This window comes from Stegostoma tigrinum, chromosome 27 (assembly GCF_030684315.1).
Source record: "Stegostoma tigrinum isolate sSteTig4 chromosome 27, sSteTig4.hap1, whole genome shotgun sequence".
Taxonomy (NCBI): domain Eukaryota; kingdom Metazoa; phylum Chordata; class Chondrichthyes; order Orectolobiformes; family Stegostomatidae; genus Stegostoma; species Stegostoma tigrinum.
The window spans coordinates 2,530,458-2,548,726 of NC_081380.1; the positions used below are offsets into that span (position 1 = coordinate 2,530,458).

Consider the following 18,269-nt stretch of genomic DNA (forward strand, 5'->3'; position numbering starts at 1 on the left):
GTTGTCCATCCCTAATTACCCTTGAACTGCATGGTTAGTGCGCCATTTCAGCCATGTTACTGTGCATCCTGCACACGTAGGCTTGATACTACCTTGAGGAATGTCTGCAGAAATGTCCTGGAGCTGAGATGACTGGCCTCCATGTTCATAATCATCTGAGGTCTGACTTCCAACCAGTGGGGAGCTTTCCCCTGGTACCACTTAAGCTAGGGCTGCTTGATGCCAAGCTTGATCAAATGTGGCCTTGATGCCACTTTTATCTCACCTCTGGAACTCAGCTCTTCTGTTCATGTTTGATCCGAGGCTGTAATGAGATGTGGAGCTGAGTTGTCCTGATGGAACCCAAACTTGGCATCACTGAGCAAGTTATTGCTGATTACATGCTGCTTGATAGCACTGTTGACGGCATTTATCATCACTTTACAGATGATTGAGAGTAGATTTATGGGGTGGTGATTGGCTAAGTTGGATTTGTCCTACTTTTTATACATATATGGAAAATTTATCCATGTTGGTACCAGTGTTGTAGCCAATTGGAATGGAATTCTTTCCAGAAGTCCGGCCGTTGAGAGACCATAATAAAATATAGAGCCAGAATTAGGCCATTTGGCCCATCGGGTCAGCTCCACAATTCAATCATTGCTGATATGTTTCTCAACCCATTCTCCTGCTTTCTCCCCATAACCTTTGATCCCCTTATTAATCAAGAACCTACCTATCTCCGTCTTAAATACATTCAATGACTTGGAATTCACAGCCTTCTGCAGCAATAAGTTTTACAGAATCACCACCCTCTGACTGAAGATATTCCTCCTCAACTCAATTCTGTCACGTTGTTCTTTTTACTCTCAAGCTGTGCCCTCTTGTCCTAGTCTCTCCTACGAGTGGAAGCATCATCTACTCGTCCATTCTATTTGGGCCCCTCGGTTTTTTGTAGGTTTCAATGAGGCTCCCCCCGCCCCCTCATCCTTTTGAGTTCCATCGAGTGCAGATCCAGGGTCCTCAACTACTCTGGCGCAGTGGCTCAGTGGTTAGCACTACTGCCTCACAGCATCAGGGACCTGGGTTCTTCAGGCGACTGCATGGGTTTCTGCTGCGTGATCCAGTTTCTTCCCAAGGTTCAAAGATGTGCAGGTTAGGGAGGATTGGCCATGTTAAGTTGCCCGTAGTGTCCAGGGATGTGTAGGCTAGGTGGGTTAGGCTGGGGGAATGCAGACTAACAATGATAGGCGGCGCAGGGGCAGGGGCGGCGGTGTGGGTCTGGGTGGGATGCTCTTCAGAAGACTGGTGCGGAGTTGTTGGGCCGAATGGCCTGTTCCCACACCTGAAAGATTCTATGATTCTAAGCCCTTCATTCCTGGGATCGTTCTCATAAACTTCCTTTGCCTCCCCTCCAAGGCCAACACATCCTTCCCTAGAAATTGGGCCCAAAACTGCTCACGACATTCCAAATGTGGTCTCACCAGAGCCTTATACAGCCTTAGCAATCCTATTCTAAATGTCTCAAAATGAATACAAGCAGTGTATTTGCCTTCCTAGCTGCCAAATGAACCTGTATATTAACCTTAAGAGTCCCAAGTACCTTTTATGCTTCAGGTTTCTGACACCTTTCCCCCTTTAGAAAACAGCCTACGCCTTTATTCTTCCTTCCAAAGTGCATAACCCACATTATATTCCATTTGACACTGAGATCACAGGCAAGGGTTAGCTAAACCTAGAGCTGCTTATGAATTCTGTTCTGGCGTTACAAACAGGCCAATGTAAGATGTCAGCTGATCAAAACTCAGCAATTTTAGTGAAAATGAAAAGTTAAGAAGGGTCAACTTTCCTACTCCTCTGATGCTGCCTGGCCTGCTGTGCTCCTCCAACTCCACACTGTTATCAAAGACTCCAGCTTTGGCAGCTCTTACTATTTCCCAGCAATTTTAGCTATGTGACTGAGATTTCATATTGAGTTACATCAGTGAATCAGATAACTGAGGGACCATCACCAAGTCAGAATGAGCGTCAGTGATTTTCTTTTAAACAAAACCGTTTTAAGAGTCACATCATCTGAGATTCTTTTGGCTTGACAGGAATGTTCGCACAAATGGAAAGTGTGACATTCTAAGGAGCTGTGATAATGGGAACTGCAGATGCTCTGTGATGAAGGGTCTAGGCCCGAAATGTCAGCTTTTGTGCTCCTGAGATGCTGCTTGGCCTGCTGTGTTCATCCAGCTTCACACTTTATTATCTTGGATTCTAAGGTGCTGTTGATTCCTGTTTTGTCCTGATAATTGCTGGACATTTACATAAGCAGTCAACGTGCCCACCCTTTGTTTCACAACAGACAACTTTGAACCCAGCAAAAGTCCTTTTTGTTTTAAAAGAAAAAGGAACTCAATATTATTTTTAAAATAGCTATTTAGAATCTCTCACTTCCTGTCCTGTAAACATTACAAATAAATCTGGCATCATCCCAGGGGCTACTGCATAGTCTTGTGCACAACACACGTCACTAAATGTTGAGAGGGAGTTCTCATGAGCTCATCCCATGGTTCCACACTCCCAGAATGGACTCTGTCAATATGTTGATAGCCTTTTACAGTAAATAATTTGTCAGTATTCTTTTTGCAATGCTGTCAGTGTTTCAATTCATTCCACACATCCTTGGCTATTCTTAACATATATATGTTAGGGCCAATTGTTAAACAACACACACCCCTCACTCCCTCTCAGATCATGTAATTCAGTAACATCAGGGATTAAACATGAGTTTTTGAACCATATGATTGAGTTACTCACTGTCTGAACTATCAGACTTGTCAGTGGAGGCAACTTTAAATGGGTAAATAAGAATTTGTGTGCATGAATGCATGTATGTGTACATTCAGACATTATCCCACCAGGAGCAGTGTAGTTGGCTTCAGGCAAGGATTTCCTGACTTTGGCTGTTATAATTAAGTGTCTACACGGTTTCCTGGCAAGCATCAATTAATGTTGCATTTAATGGTCCCTGATGGGGAGATATTCTTTATGGCAATCTCAAATCTTTACCCACAATCAGTGCAAAGAAACCATTGAAATGCTGAAAGAAGCCCAACAGTCCTTAAACCAAGTGACCATTTTGATAAGCTGCTTCCAGCTGTTCTTTAATGTTCCAACTCCTTTAACTTTGATGCTAGTCACGTTTGTCACAGGTTCAGTACACAATATTTACAAGAAATAGACAGTAAAACACTGAAGATTGTCTAGAATTAGTACTATTGTAATAATTACCAATAGAATTAGTACTATTGTGTTGTTCCAGGGTACTCTGTCCTTGACCTTGTTATAAGCCTTGGTCCAAATGTGGACAAAAGAGCTGAAACCCTGAAGGGAGGTGTGCATGGCCCTTGTTACAGGCTGCATTTGATTGAGTGTAGCATCCAGGAGCCCTGGCAAAACTGGAATAATTGGGAGCTGGGGTGGTGGGAAGGGTGCAGGAGCTCTCCTGGCTGGAGTGATCTATCCTGCCTACGATGGAAGAAGGTTGTAGTTGTTGGAGATCAATCAGCTCACTTCCAGGACAGTGGGAGTTCTTCAGGGCAGTGTCTCAGGCTCAACCAATGTCAGTTGTTTCACCTTCCCTCCGTCGTAGGTTCAGAATTAATGGTGTGCAATCATGAGACGACAACGTTCAGCACCTCTTTGTGACTCCTCAGATATTGAATCAGTTTGTCCTTGCATGCAACAAAACTGGGGCAACATTCCAGCTTTGGCTGGTAAGTGGCAAGAAGCATTTGTATTGCACAAGTGCCAGGCAATGACTACCTGAAAGTCAAGAGAATCTCATCATCTGCCTTGAAAATCCCATTGCTGAAACCTCGATTTGTTTCACGATCCTTGTTGTCACCGTTAATCAGCAACATCCCCATTTCTGAAACTAGATGGAGGCAAAGGGTGGAGTATGACTCCAAGTGGTGTAGAATTTTCCTCCTAATTTCGACTGATTTCCGGTTTCACTAGGTCACACTTGGTCAAATACAGCTTTGATGTCAGGGGATATCACTCTCATCTCACCTATAGAAATTGAATTAGCTTTATTGTCACATGAACTCAATGAATATAGTCACTTATTGTACCATCTTAGATTGAAGGGTACTAGGTACAGATTCTTTAGTTACAAGATCTTAGAAGATAGAGAAATAAAAGTGCAGAGCAACAGCTTTCCAACTCAGACCCCGCTAGCACCTAGCCTCAAATCTGCACTGGGCCTTGGCTTCAGACCACACCAGATTTCACCTTGAGGATCATGAAGCTGTGGGATCACTTCAGACCACCACGCTTGGCCAAGGGCGCCACGCTAGAGGATGCCACTTCGAGAGGCCACAACAACAGACTGGGATGTTGCCACACCACACCACACTGGGAGACCACTACAACAAACTAGGATGTTCACCATACCATGCTGAGAGGTCAGGAGTCAACACTGGAGGTTAGGCATCATCACCTCTGGAATTCCGCTCTTTTGGCCATGTTTGAACCAAGGATGTTGTGAGTGATCATAGCAAAAGCTTAAAAGTCTTAGTAAATAGATTTTCAGAGATGCATGTGCTGTTTGATAGCACTGTTGAATACACTTTCTATCACTTTACTGATGATCAAAAGTAGACAGATGAGGTCGTCATTGGTCAGATTGGGTTTGCCCTGCTTTTGGTGTACATACCTAAGCAATTTTAGTATTGAAGCTGTACATTTCTTTGGGATGTGGGAATCGCTGAAAAAGCCAGCATTTGCTGTCTGTTCCTAACTGCCCTTGTTAGACCATTTCAGAAAGGAAATGAGAGTAGTTGAGAGTTAACCATATTGCTGTGGGTATCGAGTTACGTATAGGATGGTAGATTTCCTTCCCTAAAGGGCATTAATAATAAATTCTGGTTCATTGTGACAATCAACAATAGTTACATGGTAACCATTAGGATAGCCTTTTATTTCCATTTCTTTACTGAATTCAGATTTCACCATCTGTTGTGGGATTTGAACTCTGGTCTCCAAAACATTTGCCTGTCCAGTGCCATTACCACAATGCCACAGCCTTTCTGTTGGGGAATCTGTACTGGAACAGCTTGGCTGGTCGTGTGGAAAGTTCTGGAGCACAAGCCTTCGGTACTATTGCCAGAATATTGTTAGGACCTGTAGCCTTTGCAGTATCCAGTGACTCTAACCGTTTCCTAATAAAACAAGGAGTGAGTTGAATCAGCTAAAGACTGCCAAGCATGCTGGAGAAACCTTCATGCCAGGCTGAAATGGACCATTCACCAGACACTCTGGTAGTGGTCATGTGGGGGATATGCTGTATCCTGAGGTTGCAGATAGTGTTTGATTGTAAATCTGTTGCCGTTGATGGCCCAGAGCACCTTGTGGTAATCCAGTCTTGAGTTGCTAGATCTGTTTTGAAGTCTGTCCCATTTAGCACAGTGATAGTGCCACACGACACGCTGAAGGTTAGTCTTGATAGAGTTAGATTTAGATTGATTTACATTGCACATATACTAAGTATAGGAATACAAAGTTGCCATTCACTGGTGCCCACTTGGTTACAAAAAGTACAGAATTAAGATATTAACAGGTAAGCAGGAGAAAAAGAAAAGTCCAGATCTGTGTCCCAAGTCCCACCTCCACAATGGTGCAGTCCCTGCTCCAATCGCTAGGGCAACCAGGAGGCTACCGCTGTTGCCCCCTCACCATCCCGCTGTTACTGCTGAAGCAGCCCGCTCTTGATCTGCCGCCATTGCTCCAGCCTGTGCTTGATCCACTGTCACTGCAGGACACGCCCCATGCTTTCAGGTCCCGCCACATGGTTCCCAGTTGCAACCTGACTCGAAGTAGGTAGTTAAAAAGGCAGGGGGTGGTCGGATGGGGGATGGCAATAGAATTACTGGAGAGAGACGAAGAAGAGGAGAAAAAGGAAGGAAAGGGAACTGGTGAGCAGATTGGATCAACATACCCTGCCGCCATCTTGCTGGAAATAGAACATAGATTTGTAGCTCAGGTTGAGGTTCTGGATGTGAGTTTGCTGGCTGAGCTGGAAGGTTAGTTTTCAGACGTTTCGTCACCATTCTAGGTAACATCATCAGTGAGCCTCCGACGAAGCGCTGGTGTTATGTCCCGCTTTCTATTTATATGTTTAGGTTTCCTTGGGTTGGTGATGTCATTTCCTGTTCTTTTTCTCAGGGGATGGGAGATTGATTTGGAGCCAATGTGTTTGTTGATGGAGTTCCGGTTGGAATGCCATGCTTCTAGGAATTCTCGTGCGTGTCTGTTTGGCTTGTCCTAGGATGGATGTGTTGTCCCAATCAAAGTGGTGTCCTTCCTCATCTGTACATAAGGATACGAGTGATAGTGGGTCATGTCGTTTTGTGGCTAGTTGATGTTCATGTATCCTGGTGGCTAGCTTTCTGCCTGTTTGTCCAATGTAGTGTTTGTCACAGTTCTTGCAAGGTATTTTGTAGATGACGTTTGTTTTGCTTGTTGTCTGTATAGGGTCTTTTAAGTTCATTAGCTGTTGTTTTAGTGTGTTGGTGTGTTTGTGGGCTACCCTGATGCCAAGAGGTCCGAGTAGTCTGGCAGTCATTTCGGAAATGTCTCTGATGTAGGGGAGAGTGGTTATGGTTTCTGGGCCCGTTTTGTCTGTTTGTTTGGGTTTGTTGCTGAGAAATCGGTGGCCTGTGTTCATTGGGTACCCATTCTTTTTGAATACGCTGTATAGGTGCACATCTGCCATTTCTCAGCCCAGCTCTGCATATTGTCAATGTCTCGCTGAAGCCTGCAATAGCCCTCGCTACTATCAACGGCACCTCCGACCTTTGCGTCATCAGCAAACATACTAACCCACCCCTCAACCTCCTCATCCAATTCATTTATAAAAAGTACAAAGAGCAGAGGCCCAAGAACAGAGCCCTGCGGGACACCACTCAGCACTGACCTCCAGGCAGAATACTTACCATCTACAACCCCTCTCTGCCTCCTGTCAGCCAACCAATTCTGAATCCAGACAGCCAAATTGCCCTGTATCCCATGCCTCCTGACTATATGAATGAGCCTGCCGTGGAGAACCTTATCAATTATGAAGGCAAGACTGTGTCTGCACCAGGATTGTGGTGGTCACTCTTACTGATGCACCTGCAGCCAGCAGATTGGTAAGGAAGAGGACAAGTATGTGTTTTCTCCCCCCTCTTGTTACCTGTTCCCTCACCACTAGCTGATTGACATTAAAATCCCCCATTCTGTGTCCTTGTCACCCTCTGGTACTCAATAAGGAGGAGTGCTGATCCATCAACTGATGGAAGGCAGGAGCTGGGAAGCAGCAGGAGGTACTCATGTCTATTTTTGACTTAATGACTTCGTGGAGTACAGAGGCAATATTGAGGACTCCCAAAGCAACTAACTCCTAACGGTGTATCCCTATGCTGCCACCTGTGTGGCTTCTGTCCTGCTGGCAGGACATTTTCTGTAAGGTATGTTTCTGAGTATGATTGTTGCTTGACTGGCCCACAAGACGGCTCAGCATTGACAGGACTGAGTTTATTGTTGTTATCTCCACGGCCAAGGTGATACCCGGTGGTCTGTCCGGTTTTGTTCCTTTGAGACATTTTTGTGGTTTACTACTATTTCTTTGAAGTGATCCTGAAGGCCATTTCAGAGGGCAGTTAAGGGTCATCCACATTTATTGCATGTATGTCAGATTTCCTCACTATAACAATCAATATTAGATGTTTCAAATCCACAATGTTATAAAATTGAAATACCATAACCTGTGAAATTTAAACCCGGGTCTCAAGAACTTGACCTGGGTCTTGAAATCCTAGTCCAGTGACTAAACCACTATATATTAATTGCCTACAATGCTGTTGTCACTATCCTGATTTAACCCCATAAGAACTGAGTGAAGTCAATTTCCACATAGTAGACAACAGCAAGATATGCCAATTTAAACCCTAGACAGAAAAGCCATTGCAATGTCTAAATGATAGGCTGCAGGTCAAAGCCTAGACAATAGATGACTGGTTCGAAATCTCATTTTGAGCTTTACAGTAACAATAGCATGTCCGAGACGTATGAAGTCCTTGCTGTTCTTCCGGTTGTTCCTACAGTCCAAAAGCTAGCCTATTGTTGAATTGTACAGTTCCTTTGCTGCAATTCACTTGCATTAAGCCATTCAAACATGAATCTTTTTTCACTGCAATGCAAGACTGACTGCTTCCAGCTGCAGCTTTGACTTCTGGTTTGTCCCAGTCCATAAATATAAGCCGGGGCAGTGTCTCAAAAAATGCACTTGCATTTACTGTCCTTGGAGCTGTTACAAATTGAGGCTGTATATCACAGGGCCCTAGTCCAAGAGGAAGATAGTCATTGCTGAAATGTCAGTGTAATTGTGCATTGGGACCATGTGCAGGTCCTGGTGTAGCTGACTCCATGGGAACTGCTGAGGAAGTTGGAACTTCAGTTGAGCAGTTGCCAAACATCTGGAAGTCTCCAAAAATGTTCCGAGTTAGACTTGATCACTTTAATCGTTAACTGGCAAAGGAGCAGATTTAAAACCTGGCCTAGTTCCTTGGTGATTATAAATTTGCCTCCCACTCCCCATTTCCTCCCCCACTGCGAAAGTCAGAAGAGTGAACATTAATAAGATGATGGCCCATAAATTGGAAACAGTACTCTTTTTCCTCTAAACATGATAGGTTCCTAATCAAAACAATAAAGTAAAGCTCTTGCAGTCTTTGAGTGATCAGTCAATCCACTCTGTCCATTGGTGTGCTCTCCAGTGGTGCCATGTGAGTTTGGGATGCTGTATTTTGATTCAGGTCATGGAGTTGGATTCAACATTTCGATAGATCACCAACCAAGTATTGACCGTTCTTATGAGGCAAACACGTTTGGATCAGTTAATAGCACTTTAGAACAGATACAAGACCAATAACATTGTGAGTAATGCTGACAAAAGACTTGTTTATTGAAGGTTTTACCCTGCATTATTAGGACAACATGCAGGAATACCACTTCAAGGGGAAAATGAGCATTCATACCACCTGAGAGGAGAGTGCTGTTTGGTAGAGGTGTTGACAATTAACCACCCGGCTTTACTTCAGTTTAGAACTATACAGGTTGGCTTTGAGTAGCCAGGGAATTGCCTGTGAGATGAACCAGCCAGTGGCTGTCAGCTACTTTATTGAGTTGAAGCAGGCACAGTGGGTTGATGTTTTCTTTCTATCTGCAAAGAACAGGACCTGGTGCAGAGTCTCCTCCCCAATAGCAACTCTGCTGGAGCTATCCCTGCAGCTGCATGAGGAGTAGTGTTCAAACAGGAACCGGGACAGTTGTAGGCTGTTTCTTTAATCGGTATGAGTGGTACTGTCCAGTCCACAAACTGGACTGGCTTGATGATTTTTTTTCCCTTTATTTTTGTCTGTAATGCAAATGGCACTGGGTGGGCCTTGCAGAATCATGGAATTGCTTCCTGGTCAACATGCAAGGTGGCCTTGGCTCCTCTGATAGCCCCTAGATCTTCCTGGAAGACTTTTTTTCAGGCAACCATTCTCTGGCTCAACATTTTTCAATTAATCTAGGTGCCTTCAAAACTTAGACTGCACTTTCTGACAGCCTATTGGATGATGGGTGGTACAGAGCTGTCTTGTATGTTGATGCCACTCGGGGAGACCTCGCATGTCAATACCAGACCTTTCTTGGGATCACAGTGTGTTAGCACTTTAGAGGATGATAGCTGCTTCCTCAGTTCCCTGCAAGCTACAGCTTGGCTACATGACCGTTTCCAAGGCTCACCCTTTTTTTTTTGGGAGTTGATGCAAAGGTACCAGGACAGAGGCCAGGTTATATATGAACTTCCCGTAATAATTCACCAGTCCAAGAAATGAACTAAGTTCCAGGACGTGGGAGCTGGAGCACGTTTGAGCACCCTCACTTTATCTTCTAATAGATTTAACCCTGTCATCCAAGTAGATTACTTGCAGGGCCCGGAACATGTATTTTTCCCTTACATGTACATCCACCTTAGAAAAACACCTTCGGACTATACCCAAGTTCTCTAAGTGCTCCTTTATTAGCTTTCCCTATTATTAGAATGCCATTCACCTAGATGACAATCTGCGGCAGATCTTGCAAAATGCTGTCCATTGAAAGTGGCTGACGATACCCAAATGGCAGTCTTGTATATTGGTACAAACCCTAATGGGTATTTGTGGGATACTTCAGGGAATCCTGGTCTAAATGTAGTTGTAAATTACGCTTGGTTCATGTCGAGCTCTGACAAACAGGCCTCCCACCAACTTTGCGCATAAATCCTCTATGTGAGGAATTGGGTATTTATCCAGCTACGAAAAGTGATTCACCATTTGTTTAGAATCTCCAGAAAGACAAACCGACATTGTCGGGCTTCATAATCGGTATGAGTGGTACTGTCCAGTCCACAAACTGGACTGGCTTGATGATTTTTTTTCCCTTTATTTTTGTCTGTAATGCAAATGGCACTGGGTGGGCCTTGCAGAATCATGGAATTGCTTCCTGATCAACATGCAAGGTGGCCTTGGCTCCTCTGATAGCCCCTAGATCTTCCTGGAAGACTTTTTTTCAGGCAACCATTCTCTGGCTCAACATTTTTCAATTAATCTAGGTGATTCTCTCATAACCGATTCCACCCTATCAAGCTTGGGCCCGAACTTTTCACTACAGTCACTGCCAACTGAACCAGCTGCTTCTCATAAGAGATCAGAACCAATTGGTTAAATTGCTTAGCAGATGTTGGTGGACTCTCCAGGGTATGTACTCTCCTGGATACCGGCCTATAAGGTATCTTACTGTGTTAAGGTCTAGTAGGACTCTCTTTTAAATTGTTTTTACTATTTTGAATTCACATCCTGGCAACAACTACAATGGGATTTTCCAGCCAGAGCGCTGAAGGGAATTTTATACATTCGGTCAAGGTGGGCTCTGTTTTAGGAATTTGCTGTGGGCCAACCTAGAGCCCTTCTGATAATGATATGTCCTGAGTGAGGCTGCTACAGTTGTCTGCACTCAAGTGATGTTCCCCCCCAAGCTCAGTCAGAGTGGCAAGGGTATCTACTTCCATCGAAATACCTTGAAACTCTAGCTTTACTTACTGCATTTTCCAATGACAAAGCTAGCCGCAGTGCCTGTCTGAAGTCCATTTGGGCTTCAGCTAGTAGGTGTTTTTGCAAAATTGCATCATTAATCCCTCATACCAAATGGTCTCCATGAAGGGTTAAGTCAAAGGCTTTAGCCAATTGACTTAAACTAGTCAAAAATCCTGAGACAGAGTTCCCCAGTCCTTGAATTGCTGAGTAAAAGTGGTAGTGCCTCAGAATTAGAGGAGGCTTATGTTGTAATATTCCTTAACAATGTCCGTCAGACCTTGAAAGTTTAAGTGCCTGGTACTTAAGGAAAGGTAGGCTCCTAAAGACAGAAAAAACTGCAGACCCACAGGCTATCAAGAGAATTGGTCACTTTTTATTTGCCACAATGTTGTTTGCCTGGAAAAACTAACCCAATCTTTCTACATACTGGTCCTAGACTTCAACAGCAGGATTGAATGAGTCAAGCTTACCAAACAAAGGTATGATTTAAGAATTGCTTATCCCAACTCGAGGATATCTGTTGTGAGTGAATTTCTTCAGGATTGTGGTCATATAGTTGTGTTGCACGACCATTACCCTGCTTTAGATAAGGGCAGGAGCATTTTGCTGACTCATCTCTATAGAAAACTTCTGAGTATTGCAGAACCACAGTGATTTGTCCTCAAACAGTACTGAACATTGAAATAACTCTACAGAGGCTGGTACTCTCTCACCAAGACATCCTGTATATATACATGACCAGTCCGTGACGTTGGTATTGCCTCATTCAGAGTCAGCTCTGAGTGTCAGTATCTCTGATGCTTATCCTTTTTTAAACTGTCAGCCAGGGCTCCCTGATTGGGGCTGTTAAACTGGTCCAGTTAGGAAACCTCATTCTGAGGTCCAGCTGACTGACCTCATTATAATCACTACAGTCACCAATCACTGCCCTGCCCCATTTATGACTTGAGGACTATTTGCAGCTACATGTGTGAATGTGGGGATGTTTGATGATTTTTGTCAAAGTTACATAATCTTGCATTGAAAAATTGTTGGTTTGGTAATTTCTTCTCTGGCAACAGATAAGAAAAGTAATTTAGATTGATCTATAAATGTACCATGAGAGCTATTTCCATGTCTTGGATGTCCTCGATGACTGACTGTTTTATTTTGAATGGTTCTTCTTACACTATTCACATCAAGAACATAGGTGGCTGGTGATGATATGTCATCATTGCAAGTGTAAAGAAAGTCCGTAGAATTATAATGGTTTTGGTCATTTCTCATTAACACTTGGTTTTTCAGACTCGGGAACAGGCAGTTTTACCTTCAGATAATATTTTAAACATGTTTACAGTGGCTCTAATGTTGTGACCAGCTGCCTAATTTATTAGTGTTCCACACAGGATGCTCCACACTGTTAAGCTCCCAGGTGGGGAGGAATGAACTGGCCCCTACCTTATTTACCCTACTCCTTTAGTTGGTTACAGCAGATTGATTTCAAAAAAGTCACTTTCTTGAGGAGATAACATGAACTGCAAATGCTGGAGTCAGCGATAACGGTGTGGAGCTGGAGGAACACAGCAAGCCAGGCAGCATCAGAGAAGCAGGGCAGTTGACCTTACTGGTCTGAAGAAGGGTCCTGATCTGAAACGTTAGCTTTCCTGCTCCTCTGAAGCTGTCTGGCTTGCTGTGTTTCTTCAGCTCCGTACTGTGTTATCACTTCCTTGGGGATGCTTTTCTCCTAGACTCAAACATCTGTTTTCAAAGGAGCAAATCTAACCAGCCTTTAACAAGAAGTGAGTTTTATTACTGTGTAAACCTAGCAATAATTAGGAGTGCAACAACCAAAAATATAGATTAGAAATGAGGTGAGTCCAAAAAGTGGGAAAGGAAGGTTCCATCAATCAGCCTGTTGAGTGTCCGTGAAGAACAAATGAGACAGCTTTGTTTTTGGAGACAGGTTGTTGGTTTGCACTGGTAGCGTTGATATTGGTGGGCTATTATAACTCTCATGGTACATTTATAGGTTAATCTAAATTACTTTTCATACCTATTGCCAGAGAAGAAATGGGTTTTCAAGAGTTGTGGTTTTGTAGGCTGAAAATTCCTTTATGCTAACTCTTATTAACTGGTCGCAGCATTTGGAGGCGGAGGATGTTACTACGTGCAATGCAGGAGAACTTGTGTGAGGAATAGCTCTTCGAGTTTGAACTTCACAGCATGTTAATGATAAAACTAGGCAGGTGAACATTGGTGCTTTCAGTCCCACTTTTCCACTCCTCCAGAGTCAAAACTGGCATTTTTATGCGCTGTCCTTGTGTATTATTCAAAAGGAAAAATGCAATCTTTGCTTTTGTAGGTAGTTTGCTGCTGAGCAGAGGGTCATCAGCTCCTTGCTACCTTTTGGAGTCGCAAGACATCACCGTACAGTCTGTTAGAAGTTTCTGTGGTTATATTTAGGTGTTATATCCCCTCAGTCCCACAAAATTGTTTTTACCCCTGTAGTTATTGTCTCTGTTGCAATCCTGTTTTTCAAAAAACACACTCAGTAGAATTGAAGTTTAAAAATAAATTTCCAGACGGGGACTATGGAACTCCAAAATCTAGTCAAGACAATGTGCTTTGACCCACAGTATGGTAGCTGGTATATAATGCAAGATTATACAGCTGTGTTGCATGATGATTACCCTGTTTTAGATAAAGGCAGGAGCATTCTGCTCACTAATTACCATTGAATAGAGTGTTGCAGAACCACAGGGTGACTTGTCCTCAGAAACAGTACCTAATGCTGAGATTATGCATGTGATTTTGTTTTGGTGTGAAATCCTATCCCATTGGAAAGACTCTTGTGATTTTGTTCTGGGACAGGTGGAGAATGGTGCGGAGTACATCCTGGAAACAATTGACTCCTTACAGAAACACTCCTGGGTGGCTGACATTCAGGACTGCATGGATCCTGGGTAAGGGTAATTTTTCTACTCCAATATCTGGATGTGCAAGAGGATACTATGGAAATATTTCACATGAAAGAGCTAACTTCAGATGTGATTGCTATTATTTATTACAGACATAGTTCATTTTGGTCGGTAAAATTTAAATAGATGACAGATTTACAGGTTTGTACTCTGTTGAGGCTGCTGATACACTGTCACCTGTTTTGCGTTCCTGCTGAAGGTGAACGGGGACCCGTTTTGTGCTGGAATGTTGTTCAACTTCTAATAGTTTCACAGAGCAGCAGTCTGCGCTTTGGAAACAATTCCCAATGTAATTGACCTGAGGGAAACAGCAATTGGATTCTCATTGTTCTTGCAAGCACTACATGTATCTGAAGGTTCAAGAATGTTAGAATTAAAGGAGCTAGACAGTGTGATATGGTGAGCAGCAGGAAACAATTCTATTAGCTTTACAACACTACATTGAAGTCTAACACTGACAAGCAGAGTCACACAAAGACCCTTGGCTGATGAGAGTAATGAAGGCCTCCTGCAGGAGGAGATAGTGATGCCAGTATGATGAGGCCAGAGGGCTTGTATATCTTGTACTAATAAAGGGGCATCAATGGGTTTTACTCACCCGCAAGGGTGCCCAATCACAAAGAATGAGCCTCTGTTTAAAATATGTTTTACAGGATTCTGGTAATAACACCTATGAAATATTATTTAACAAAACCATGATCCTCTGTGTTCAAAGAGAAAATGATTTGAGTTGGTGTTGAACCCAGATGGTTGTAGTATGGATGTTTCTGGGTCATCTTGTTTTTTTCTTCTTCAGTCTACATACTTTCTAAATTTTGGCATAACCCCACTGTTAAGTTTTCACATTCTCATCCCCCTCTGTCTAGGCATTTTTGGGTATGTAACCATTAATATTATCATTAATAATAATAATACCTTCTGTTACTCTTTATTATTTCCTGCAATCAGCCTGTACAGGATTTCACTTGTGATTCACTGCAGGATTTCAACAGTGATTCAGAAAAATAGAGTTTAATGAACAAGTGAATAAGTGAGTTATACTTCACTTAGATTTCCTGTACCATTTCCCGAATAGAAAAAGAATGATCATTGACAACTGCTATCTTTTATCTTTATAACTGCCCACCTGTCTCCACAATTGCGAGATCTCAGAAGTATAGCTACAGCCCCTGCTGAAACAATTTAGTGCATGGCATTGATGTTTCTGGCTTCCCAGATGTTCTCTCTCACCAAAACTTTCCCTTTGAGGGATATTTTCTTGACTGGAAAACAAGAGGATGGTTATGCTAACATCAACTAGGTGGGGACTTTTTCTTTCCACTGGAGCATGGGAAGTTGGGAGATGACCTTTTATAAAATCATTGATAAGTATAAATCAGTTGAATGGCAGGTGTCTTTTCCCTAGATTGAGAGATTTCAAGACTAGGGTCATATTTTTAAGGTGAGATGTTTTAAAAAAAGACGTGGGGGAATTTTTTTTATACACTGATTCATGTGTGGAATGAACTTCCAGAGGAAGTGGTGGATGAAGGTGCAGTTACAATATTTAAAAGACATTTAGATAAGTACATGAATAAGAAATGCTTGGAGGGATATGGGCCAAGTGAAGGCGGGTGTGGCTACTTCAGTTTGGGATTACGATCAGTATGGACTGGTTGGACCGAAGGGTCTGTTTTCATGATGTATGACTGTAGATCTCTGTTATGCCTCTCTCTCTGTGACTTGAGTATTGGCTTTCAGCCTCTACATGAAGAGTCTCTATCATCAAGCTCTTTTTCAGTGGGGAAAAATGCGGACGCTGGCTCTGTGGTCTTGCAGCCCCACTTCCACTTGTCTTTTCCAGCTGGATTCCACCAGAACACTGTCTTTCCTGTCAACTACAATTCCAATGTCCCTCACCGCACCCCCCCCCCCCCCCCCGCCCCATTCAATTACTCATCTTGAGTGTTGCTGCCACTTCTTCCAGCTGCTTCCCAGTGCTATCCAGGATTTATGGTTTCCCCTATTGTCTAACACTGATCCTCTTTGTGATCTCTGTCATGGTATTCTGTATGTTTGTAGAAGAGCCAAAAATACAACATGTTGGCAGTGGTATACAATGTGATTTCTGTGGTTTGCATTTTGTGCCAATAATTAGTAATGTAAACAAAGTGCTCTTTATTCAAGGAGTTCAGGAGAGCTCTTCGTCCACATTATATGCTGATCTACACTGATCCAACCATTGTACCGCATGCTGATGTGTATCATCTCCTGTGATAATGTGTAGCAGTTTGTCAATCCATTTAATCAGATTGTTAAACTACATAAACTGAAGCACAGCACAGTTCCCACATTCTATAGGTATAACCTAGCCTGCTCTCTTTATTTTGCTTCTTGAATAATTAATTAGGTTTTGAAGCCAGTCAACAATTAGCTACTTATGGAGTTTAATTAGTTATGTTATAAAGTTAATAACTAAATTGATGCAGGGAGATACTAATATAAACTTCTACCCCAGTTTAGAGGGGGAAAGGAAAACTTAACACTCATTAACCATCAATCTGTACTCCTAATTATTGCCTCCAAGCTTCAGCTCCTGAACTTTGCTGTGTCTGGTTCCCTCTCTTGGACTATTCCTTTTTGTGAAGGCCAGAACTGCCTGTCTTCCTCTTGCAGCAAATTGCCTCATTTACCATATCCAAGGACTGAAACATCCAGTCCCACTTCACTCAGTCTCCACTGCTACCTTTGAACAAATTTCTTCATGCACTGCCAAACCTTATGTGTTTACAGCAGCTCAGATTCCATTAAGGATTTGAATAGTTCTTAGCCTGTTTCTAAAGGGAAATCCAGTCATACAGACAAATGAGCCACTCAGATTGCATTCCGTATGTAGTCATAGATACAAGTGAATGATCTTCACAATACATGTTTTTATTTTGACCGAAGACTTAATCTCAAGTGAGTCTGCTTTTTAAACGGTATTTTGACTGAAGTAAAGAACTGTATCAAAAGGGAACTAAAGAGTAAAATTTCAAAGCATCCAAATTCCCACAGAGTCATCAGGAATCTGGTGTTTATAAATCATGAGTAAGTAGAACCTTTTATCCAAACCGTCACTAAAAAGATGATGCACTCCTTCTGGAATTGCCCTCCTTTCAGATTCGTGCCTTTTTGCTGTTCTTGACTACATTTTTTTGTCTCATTTTGTCAGTTTGCTATTTATTTGTAAAATTTTCACTGATTCAGAATCATTGATTTTTTAAAATTCATTTTGACACTGCACACACATGCAAACTTCTCTCTCACTCTCCTGATGAACAACTTTCTCACATGCCAAGATCTAGTAACTCTTCAGATATTTTCAACAACTAGTTGATGAATTAGAATAGTAGCAATTTAATGTTATCACACAATCAGCTTTATCTGATCCACATATCCATCTCTTGTCTTACATTATTCTGTGCATGTTCAGCGTTCATAATTTCCTGACAGTTTTTATGAATATTTTCATAAACAACCCTGCCCTTTGCATCTTCAGCCTTGACTTCTAAATATTCCTCATAAGCATTCTGATTGTGTTGAAATATATTGTACAATTCTCTCTACTTATCTGCTGTAGTTGTGTGACCTCTACCATAAGGCACATGCCTGTAGGTGGACATCTTGCATTTCACTTAAATGAACCCCTTATGTTGAATGCATTGCTGTATTGTATGGTTTCTGAAGTAGGACATTTCCAAAGCAGAAATAAAAAGAAACAGTTGTGGAGATGTGAGCTGCTACTAGGCGGAGAAAAAGAAAAATAAAACAAAGATCACAGCTTAAGGAAAATGCCTGCAATTTTCCCCTACCAGCTTCTGTTGAAATTACTGAGACTGTGAGTCAAAATAGGAAATTCTTCCATGTGTAATAGCAGAAGTATGCAATAGCTACAGATTTTTGAAAATGGGTGAAACTTTAAAACCTTTGAAGACACGCTTTGAGCTTCAAGTGATCATTTCATATGAATTGTACGTATTCAGTACTGGGGAACAAAATGAAAAAGAGTCCATTGATCGCTACATACCATCGGTAACTCAGTTTTCAGAAACCTGTGAACTTGGGCAATTAATTGATGAACTCATTGGAGACAGAATTGTATGAAGAATAGGGGACCCAAAAGGGAAAAAGCACCTACTGAAAGAAGACCCAACCTGGAAAG

At 42.4% G+C, this 18,269-nt stretch overlaps 1 protein-coding gene across 5 annotated transcripts in view; it reads left to right on the forward strand.

Annotated features, from left to right (window-relative positions):
• Positions 1 to 18,269, forward strand: part of LOC125464462 (SH2B adapter protein 2-like) — a 130,753-nt gene that overhangs the window by 69,585 nt on the left and 42,899 nt on the right. For all 5 annotated transcript variants that reach the window (XR_009447319.1, XM_048556781.2, XM_048556782.2 and 2 more), the window contains one exon: positions 13,980 to 14,071. Coding sequence is in view for 4 of the 5 variants with exons in the window: in XM_048556781.2 (XP_048412738.1) it covers positions 13,980 to 14,071 (92 nt within the window). In the remaining variant the exon portion in view is untranslated. The remainder of the gene's footprint in view (positions 1 to 13,979; positions 14,072 to 18,269) is intronic.